Source organism: Juglans regia, chromosome 7, assembly GCF_001411555.2.
Source record: "Juglans regia cultivar Chandler chromosome 7, Walnut 2.0, whole genome shotgun sequence".
Lineage (NCBI taxonomy): Eukaryota > Viridiplantae > Streptophyta > Magnoliopsida > Fagales > Juglandaceae > Juglans > Juglans regia.
In genome coordinates, this window is record NC_049907.1 from 8,688,855 (window position 1) to 8,698,810 (window position 9,956).

General features: G+C 43.7%; 1 protein-coding gene across 1 annotated transcript; it reads right to left on the bottom strand.

Moving 5' to 3' along the window:
* Positions 1-975: 975 nt before the first annotated feature.
* On the bottom strand, positions 976-3,911 carry LOC109006406 (pentatricopeptide repeat-containing protein At3g61520, mitochondrial-like). Its single transcript, XM_018985673.1, has one exon. The coding sequence runs from the start codon at positions 3,702-3,704 to the stop codon at positions 1,404-1,406; it is 2,301 nt and encodes a 766-aa protein (XP_018841218.1). The 5' UTR covers positions 3,705-3,911; the 3' UTR covers positions 976-1,403.
* Positions 3,912-9,956: the final 6,045 nt, after the last annotated feature.

Here is a 9,956-nt window from a genome sequence, read left to right on the forward strand (position 1 = left end):
ATTAAATCCTTCTGCCCCTTGTTTAGCCAACCAGTCTGCCACTTGATTACTCCCTCGATCGTCACACTTCACCTAAGATCCCCCGTCTTCGCTCACGAAGTTGTTTCTGGTGTAAACACCTACCAAATTGTTGGATCAAAATCTGCTAACTACTACTTGAATGTGAATTACTAGATTTAGATTTGTTTGGCACAAGGAGTCCTATGGATTATGTGTGTTAAGTTGTCATTTTATAACGTCAGTGACTGTTTACCCCGCTCTAGTTTGAAACTGTGCAAAGGTGGTTTTCCCAGTGAAACCTTTAAACCGACTTCTTACAAACATAGCATCAGATGGTGGGAGCAAAATAAAATGAAATAAATAAGAATAAAAAGGAAATTGGCTCTTTACGACATTCCAGCAACTAGTAAGTCTTGTTGTCAACATGTGCCAATACATTAATTACCATTGACTTAGACCATTTTTCCCCTACCACCCAAAGGGAGAGAAAAGAAAGAGATAAATCGGATAGTGATATCGGTTTTAGCATAACAAAGATGAAAATTGAAGTGGGGAAAGAAGTTGTTCTTGAGGCATGACGTTGTCTTGATCTGCTTTGGAGTATACAGAGGAAAGAAACGAATACTAGTGAAGAAAATCAACTTCAAAACACAGTCTAGAGTCACGCAAACCACCGAAAGATGATGACTAAACTATGAGGTGAAATGGCCACCAACTCCAGCCCCTGTGGAGTACAGAAGTAGTTGTTATTCAGGGGAAAGGGAGAAAAATGAAGCTTCAATTTGCGAAATCACCGTCACCCAAAAGTTTGAGTGGATGGAAAGAGCTAGATTTAATTATTTATAACATATCCTTAATACTTCTTCTCACATGTGGGTTAGATTCCTCCAAAATAAGCGGATCCATCGCATGGAATATTTAACTGAGAATCTAGTTCTGATATGATAAATCACCACTTATCTAAAAATCTTGATCTGATTGAAAAAAGTAGACTTATTTATTTATATGATATCCTTAACACAATTATAACCACGCAATCAACCATAAGTGTCGCAAAATTATCTTTGCTGTCTAGTCTGAAACTTGACGCATACAAATAACTCAATTGAATATAACTCATCAACACCGATATGGAATACATCTACCTTTTATCTGGTTTGTTCCAGATGGAAAGAATGGAACCCACCATGGACATGCATGGATACCGCAACACCGATGCGCTCGCACAAGCAAAGCCTTGAGAAACTGAGGTTCTTCAACCAGTCTTTCTGTGTGATGCCGAATGTTCCAACCAGAACACGTTTTGGGCAGAACATAGGACTACATCATATTTTCTTCCGCGTATGACAATAGATGCATTTCAAACTTTTGAGTAATCCCTTCGTCCAGATCCTACAGCCATCCTACGCAGTAGAAACAGAAACTTCGTATCCTTGAACAAATTTTTTCAACTTTCCCGTTTCACCTACTGCAGGAAGCCATTCCGTAAGTACCTCCATGGTTATGTAATCAGGATTACATGCCTGTTCAACCATTCTGTCCATGAGGTCAAATGCTTTCTGCAAGAAATTTTTCTCTCTCAGACCTTTGAACATAGCATTGTATGTGGTAACATTAGGCCTTACCCCCTTAACTTTCATTTCATCCATCAGAGAAAGAGCAAGCTCTACTTCATTCGTTTTGCAAAGAGAATCTATTAGAATATTGTATATTACATTGTTGGGAGGAACCTTTGACGAAGAGCTCATATCTCTGAAAATCTTCATTGCGTCTTCATTTTTTCCATATAAGCAGTATGCGTGTATCAGAGCTCCATAAGTGACAACTGTGGGCACAAGACCCTGGTTAACCATCTTTCTCAGAACTCTATGGGCGGTTGCGAAGTTTCCAGATTTGCTCAAATAGGAAATCAAGGTGTTATATGTGACACTATCAGCCTGAACTCCAGCTTGCTCCATTTCTTTGAGCATCTCATAAGCTTTATCCAATTTGTTCTTCCTACAGAACCCACCAATGAGAACATTGTAGCACACAATATCAAGGCAGAATCCAGCTTCTTTCAACATCGATACGACAGAGCTGGCATCATCCATCCTTCCAGCTTGGCTCAAACCAGATATTAATGTATAATAAACAATTGCATCTGGGGAGCATCCATCCTTCGACATTTGATTGAAAAGTTCCATTGCTTTATCAATATTGTTAACATTACAAAAAGCATTAATCAAGGTTGTAAACGTCACAGCATTCCCTTTCAGACCTTCACTTCGCATTTCATCGAAGAACTGAACTGCACTATTGATCCTCCCATGTCTGCACATACCATCAACCAAAGTATTAAGGGTGATTACATTAGGAAATACTGTTTCCTTGTTCATCTGATCAAAGAGCTCTTGTGCCCTCTCAATTTCGCCAGCTTTGCAGAAGCCATTAATCAAGCAATTATAGGTAACAGTATTTGGCATACATTTATTTTCAGATCTCATCTGATCCATCAAAGTCAACCCTTCTTCTTGCCTCCCAACTTTACAAAGTCCATCAATCAAAGTATTATATGTGATTACATCAGGTTCAACAGACAACCCATCACTCACTCCTTTCATTTTCTCAAAAACCTCCAGTGCCTCATCGACCCTCCGAGCCTTGCACATATGATTAATAAGGATCCCAAAAGTTACCACATCTGGCTGAATATCCATCTCTTTCATCTCGGTCATGAGCGTATTCATCCTTTCAAAATCCCCATCCCTTCCCAACCCCGTCAAAAGTGCATTGCAAGAAGCGGCTTCCAGCGTACCACCAGCCTTCATCACATCATGTAAAACATCCCAAGCACGACCTATCTTTTTATTCCTGCACAACTTGGTAATCAATTGCGTAAGTTTAAAGGAATCTGGAACCACACCGTGTGCACCTAATTTTGACACCAACCCAACAATCTCCTCGTCACTAATACTTCTTCCAAACAACTTCCTTCCCGACAATGCAGCAAAAACAACACCACCTGTAATATCATTGGGCGGACAGTCCGCACCTGGTTGAAGCATTTCATCAAGCATGTTAAGTGCCTCCACGATGCGCCCTGATTTGAAAAGCACATCAACCACCACATTGTAAAAGTGCGTGTTTTTTAGAGACGGGTCTAGCTCGTCAACTACAGCCAGCGCCACGTCCACCCTTTCGGCCCTTCCCAAGAAACGAACAAGAAGTGTTGCGCCATTAACTGTAAGCGGGATATTCCGCTCTTTGGACGTTCTATAAAGCTCTAACAGCTTGTTCTGCGGATCAGGTTCGCGGCTAGCGAGCTCGAAAATGGCCTGGAACGTGAAGGACAATGATGTTAACTCCTGTGAAGGCGAATTTGATCGGATGTAGTCGAAGAACTCGAGGGCTTGGGAAGAAGAGGCCAATCGACGAGTGATTTGGCGAAAAATACCAGGAGAGGAAGGAGAAGAAGAGGAAAAGAGGAGCTGGTGAAGTTGGGTAGAGTTGGAATGCCCATCTTCTAAGGCTTGGAAGAGTTGGACTGCTTCGTTTATCAACGAGTCCTCGTCTTGTGGTGGTGGTTGTGGTGGTGGAATGGGTTCGGTGGAGAGGTGGCGGTGGAGGGGATAGTAAGGGATTGCGGGTGTTTGGGGTTTGAGCAGACAGAGGCGGAGGAGGAAGACTGTAGCTTGTTTGGATGAAGAAAGTGGTACGCTCATTTTGTTCAAGCGAAGATGCTACGACCCTCCACAGTTGCTCTCAAAGACAAAAATCTAGCAAATTGAGGCCTCTGATTCTGCCTATTACTAGATATACAACAACAGAAGACTAGGGTTCGGCGTTCAAAGGAGCGTCGTGTTTCTCCCCCATCGAACTCGATGGGTTCGGCTTTCACTTCAGACGCGAGGATGGAGTTTGAACAAGGTTCCTTTGGAAGTGAGTTAAAAAGATGAGTTACAAATAAAAATTAAATAAAAGTTGAAATTGAAATTTGAACAGGTTCCGTCTGAAGCCGAGTCCATCCGCGAGTCCAGAAAGACTCGTGAATCGCTTAAGCTAAGAGCCCTATAAGTAAAGGACTCACAACCACAATTACAGGTGAGATAATCCCGAATTGTGGGGGATGAGGCTCAAGTACGAATATCTTGCATGAGATAACGTCCACAAAATAAGAGATATCCTCTACATTTAATTGATAGATCACAAAAGATAAGCACGAAAGATTGGCGATCAGAGTTATTCGCCACCACGCCGCATCCTTTTATAAATAATTCAGTGGAGGTAACATCTTCCATCATGATCTCTACTTTTATATACTTATTCTTATATCGTTACTGCCTTAAGCATCTAAGTTTACACAGGGTAACCAACGTCGTCTCTTTATTACAACAAGTGTCAATCGTGTGGTTGGTGGTGTGAAACACGTCCTTAACAGTGGTGCCGTATGTGGCATCTTTACAGACTTCAATGTGATTTTCACATGCCAACCTTCACGAGATCACAAGTCGACCGAGATATGAGACCCAGCATGACGGAGGCAGAAGGAAGGTTAGCGGAAGCGGAAGCGGAGGAAAATCTGAAGCAAGTGATAGCAGTTGTTGAACAACATCAAAAAGAGAACGAGGAACTAAAACAACAGAGGGATAATCCCCCTGCCCAAAACAGGCAATCTGAAACGGATGTGCACAGTGCAAAGGAAGTTAATAGTGAAGAAATGGAGAAAAAAAGAACATGCATGATGAAATACGCACTTGAGTAGTCAAATATGAGGAGATTGCCAAAAGGATGGGCGGCTCCTCCTTCGGGGACCAAGTCCTCACATGCACGGACCTCCCTTGCAACGAGGAAATCATGGTGCTCCCCCTGCCGACTAAATTCAAGGTACCACAGATCGACTCATATGACTGGTCCAAAGATCCCATTGATCACCTGGAGAATTTCAAAACGCACATGACTCTCCATGGCTTCCTAAGGGAGGTGGCTTGCCGCACCTTCCTGTTAACTCTAAAGGGCCAAGCACGGGGATGGTTTGAGGCCCTTCACCCCAGATCAATTGGCAACTTTAAGGAGCTCGCTAAACAGTTTCTTACGCAATTTAAGGCTAGCAGAAGACGTCGCAAACCGGCGGCCTATCTGTTAATCGTAAAACAAAAATAGGGGGAGAATATGAAGAGTTAGCTAACACGCTTCAACAAGGAGAGACTCACCACTAAGGATTAGGATAAAAAAAAATCACTTTTAGCTGCACTACTAGGAGGAATCTGGCCTCGAAGCCCTTTCATGGCTGAATTGGCTAGATGAACTCCATCCATCCTAAATAGGGGTGGCAATATGTAACATGACCCCGTTAACCCAATACGAGCATGACACAATAACAGCGGGTTAGGGTTTAGCCTTAACGGGTTCGGGTCAAAACAGATTGACCCGTTAAGACATGATTGCTTAACGGGTCACTAACGGGTCAACCCGTTATCACCCGTTAAGAAAATTAAATTTACCTTTATACCCTTAGACCTAAAGGGCAAGGACGCTCCACTTCCTTCTTCAAGTTCTAAATTTGTTTAGATCTGTGTTTTTAATTTTTTATTATATTTAGAATTGTAACATTAATATATTTAGATTGTATGTTTTCTTTATTATATTTAGGACATAATTTTAATAATGAATATTATTACAAATTGTGTGGATCATATTTGTTTGGATTGTAATTTTAGACTTGTAGTTAGTTTTTTATTTTTTATAGATATTATTTATATTTAAATATTTATATAAAATTAATTAAGTCAAACGGGTCGTGTCGTGTCGTATCGTGTCTGTTCAAACCATTAATGTAAACGGGTTGAAATGAAACGGGTCGTGTCGTGTTGCGTCGTGTAAGTTTATTTCTTATTCATTAACGAGTCATAACGGATCGTGTCGTGTCAATCCGTTATCTTACCGTGTCGTGTTCGGGTTTGAAATTTTAACACGAAATCCTTAACGGGTCGTGTTCGTGTTGACCCATTAAGTGTAATGTACATACCTTGATACGATACGAGCACGACCCGTTAACACGATTTGCCACCCCTAATCCTAAAGGAGTTCATGGATCAGGTGGATGACTTTGTCAATACAAAAGATACTCTACAAGCTATGACAGAACCACTGAAGAAGGAGACAAAGGTAGAAAACAGAAACCAGAGCAACTCTAAATACAAAGACAAAAAACCAAACGGGTGAAGCCACCCAGAAGATAGGCGAGATCATGGGCACCGACCTATGCATAACAACCCCAATGTGCAAGAAGATGGTAGAAACCCGTGAAGGGAAAAATTCGTACCTAACAAAGGACGACGCCATTGCACCTACCACTAAAGTTACACCCACTGGACCGAAGAGTGCATCACCCTAAAAAGACAGATTGAAGAGATGACTACGAGTGGGGAGTTGGAAAGAATGGTGGCTGATTACATAAATCCACCAAGGGAACCAAATCGGGAGAGAAGCGACAGAAGCCCCAAGCGCCAGAAACAAGAGGAGTAGAGAAGAAATAACTCCCCGTGACCCAGAGGAGATCAGGCGTAGGCACCCTTGGGCGAAATCCGCACTATAGCGGGCAGATTTGCTGGCAGCGGCGCCCCGACATCCAGACCATCTCGTTCGGGGATGAGGATTGCAAAGGGGTTATATACCCTCATGATGACGCCTTGGTTGTTACACTACTGATCGCCAACTATACGACCAGACAAGTCTTGGTCGACAATGGAAGCTCTGTTGACATCCTCTTTTGGGATGCGTTCGTTTGAATGGGGATCCCGATGGACAAGTTGCGACCATCTCCCTTCCCACTGAAAGGGTTCTCAGGAGAAGCTGTTCAACTTGTCGGCACCATCGCCCTTCCTATAAAAGCAGGACAAGGCACCCACACAGTCACCAGCATGACTGACTTTCTAGTAGTCAAGGCCCCGTTGTCTTACAAAGCCATATTGGGGCGCCCCACCCTCAATAACTTAAAAGCGGTCACCTCCACATACCACCTCAAGATGAAATTTTCAACAGAAGTGGGAGTGTGCGAAGTCCAAGGAGAGCAGATAGTAGCCCAAGATTGCTATGTTCAAGAACTGAACACAAGAGCACCAACGGATGCTCTGCAGACAATTTAAAAGAACAATTACCGCCAACACTACAACTAGAGGAAGGGCAAGACATGGAGACTAGGGATGAAGGTAGCCTGTTACAAGCCAAAGCCAACGAGCCCTTGCACATAGTGAAGCTGCATCCAAAACGCCTAGCTGCTACCATAAGGGTTGGCTCCAAGCTCCCACCAAAGTATCAAGAAGCCCTGGAACAACTGTTGATTGAGCATAGAGATATATTCTCCTGGAGCTACGAAGAGATGTCCAGGATCGATAATTTGATCATAGGCCAAGAAAGTACGGCAGAAGAGGAGGTCGTTCATCACTGAGAAGTGCACGACTGTAGCAGAAGAAATCGAGAAACTCCTAGCCGCGAGCTTCATACGGGAGGCACACTATCTAGAATGGCTAAGGACGTCAAACAACACCTAACGGATCTTAGGGAGTCCTTCACGATATTGCGAAAGTACCAAATGAAGTTGAACCCAGCCAAATGCACGTTCGGGGTAAATTCGGGCAAATTCCTGGGGTTCATAGTCTTGCAGAGAAGAATAGAGGCTAACACTGAGAAGATAGAAGCAATCTTGAGAATGGCGCCCCCTCGAACCATCAACGATACTCAGCGACTGGCAGGGAGAATAGCGGCTCTAAACAGGTTTGTATCCCAGTCCACAGATAAATGTCTCCCATTTTTTCGTGTTCTAAAGAAAATGCACCCTTGGAATGAAGAATGCGACCAAGCTTTTCAAACGCTGTAGGGATATTTAGCCAGCCCACCCCTATTAAGGTAACCTAATCAAGAGAAAGTTTTGTACGTGTACCTGGCAATATCCCCCTAAGCCATGTCAGCTGTCTTAGTGAAAGAAGAGGAAGGAACGCAGGCACCAATGTACTATACAAGTAGGGCCCTGAGAGGCACCGAGGTCAGATACCCGCAGATGGAAATGCTGGCATTCTCACTAGTAGTGGCAACGAGAAGGCTGCGGCCATACTTACAAGCCCACCCCATAAAGGTCTTAACAGAAAATCCTCTCGGAAGAGTGCTGTAAAACCATATTCCTTTGGACATTTGGTCGCATGGTCCATCAAGCTCAGCGAGTTTGAAATCAGCTACTCCCCCAGAAACACAATCAATGGCCAAGTACTCACAAATTTTGTTGCAGAGTTTAGCGGGTTCCACGCTGAAAACGTAGCCCCACCGCTAGGGAAGCCCTGGACGACCTACGTCGACAGCTCAGCACGCCGGACGGGTGGCGGCATAGGAATACATATCATTACAAAAATAGGACAAAACCATTATTTTATGGCAACGTTCTACTTCAAGGTCACCAATAATGAAGTAGAATACAAAACTAGTAGGGTTATCCACTGCTAGGGCATTAGGCGCTAGACAAGTAGAAGTTAAGGCAAATTCTCAAATAGTGGTGAACCAAGTCACAGAGGCCTATACAACTAACGGGGAAAACTTAAAAAATATCTTGAGTAGGTATTAGCATTGCATGACTAGTTCGAACACTTCAACATAATGCAGATTCCAAGGGCAGATAACTCTGTGGCAGATAGATTAGCAAAAGCGGTTTCAACCAGAAAGGAAGCAGAATTACCATGGGAATTTCAGCGGAGATTAATTGAAGTGCCAGCTGTAGAAATCTTAGTTGCACAGGTGGGGCTCAAAATGCCAGAATGGGCCAAGGAAATAGAGGAATTTCTGGATACAAGAAAACTCCCCGTGGGGAAGGAGATGGCAAGAAGATTAAGAAGAAAGCTGTGCGATTTGTCAAAATCGACGGGGTTCTGTACAAGAGAGGCTTCGCAACACCTTTACTCAGGTGAATCTCACCCGAGGAAGCGCAATATATACTCGTAGAGATACACGAAGGCATCTGCAGCAACCACTCAGGTGGAAAAGCATTAGCAAGGAAAGTCCTAAGGATGGGATACTGGCCAAACGCCCTCAGGGACACCCAACAGTTAGCCAGGAGATGTACCCAGTGTCAAGCATAAGCCCCAGTTCCCTACTGCCCACTAGAACAATTATCATTAGTCACTTCCTCATGGCTCTTTGCCCAATGGGGAGTCGATCTGGTCGGTCCTTTCCCACCTGGAAAAGGTGGGGTAAAGCACATGGTCGTAGCAGTCGATTATTTCACGAAATGGGGCAGAAGCATAATCACTAGCTACCATAACAGCTAAGGTCGTAACCAGGCTTTTATGGAAGAACATTGTGTGCAGGTTCGAGATCTCCAATACAATAATCTCAGACAACGGGAAGTAGTTCAACTCCAAGCATTATAGGGCGTGGTGTCAAGAACTCCGAATAAAAGTGAAGTACTCATCACCAGGCAACCCACAGGCAAACGGGCAAACAAAATCAACAAACAAATCCTTACTCGGAATTTTGAAAATGAAAGTAGACAATCGGAAGGGCGAATGGACTGAAGAGCTACCATGAGTTTTATGGGCTTACAGGACTTTGGTGAAAACCCCGACAGGGGAGACACCTTTCACTTTGGCATATGGGAGCGAAGCAGTTGCCCCCACAGAAGTCGGCTTGCCAACACACCGAACCAGCCACTTTGATCAAACAAGGAATGACCAAGCTCATAGCGAACAACTAGACCTCCTTGAAGAGATAAGAGAAGAAGTGAAAGTCTAGAATGTCCTTAGCAAGAGAAGAACAGAGCAATATTTCAACAAACAGGTCAAGTCGAGGTCGATCAAAGTCGGCGACCTTGTCCTAAGAGAAGCAGGAGTCACCACACGAGACGAAGGGAAGCTCGGTCCACAGTGGGAAGGGCCTTACGTAGTGACAACTACTAACCGCCAAGGATCATATCGACTCAAAGATAGTGAAAG

Coding starts and splice junctions, on each gene's coding strand:
- LOC109006406 (XM_018985673.1), bottom strand. CDS start 3,704: ATGAGCGTACCACTTTCTTCATCCAAACAAGCTACAGTCTTCCTCCTC.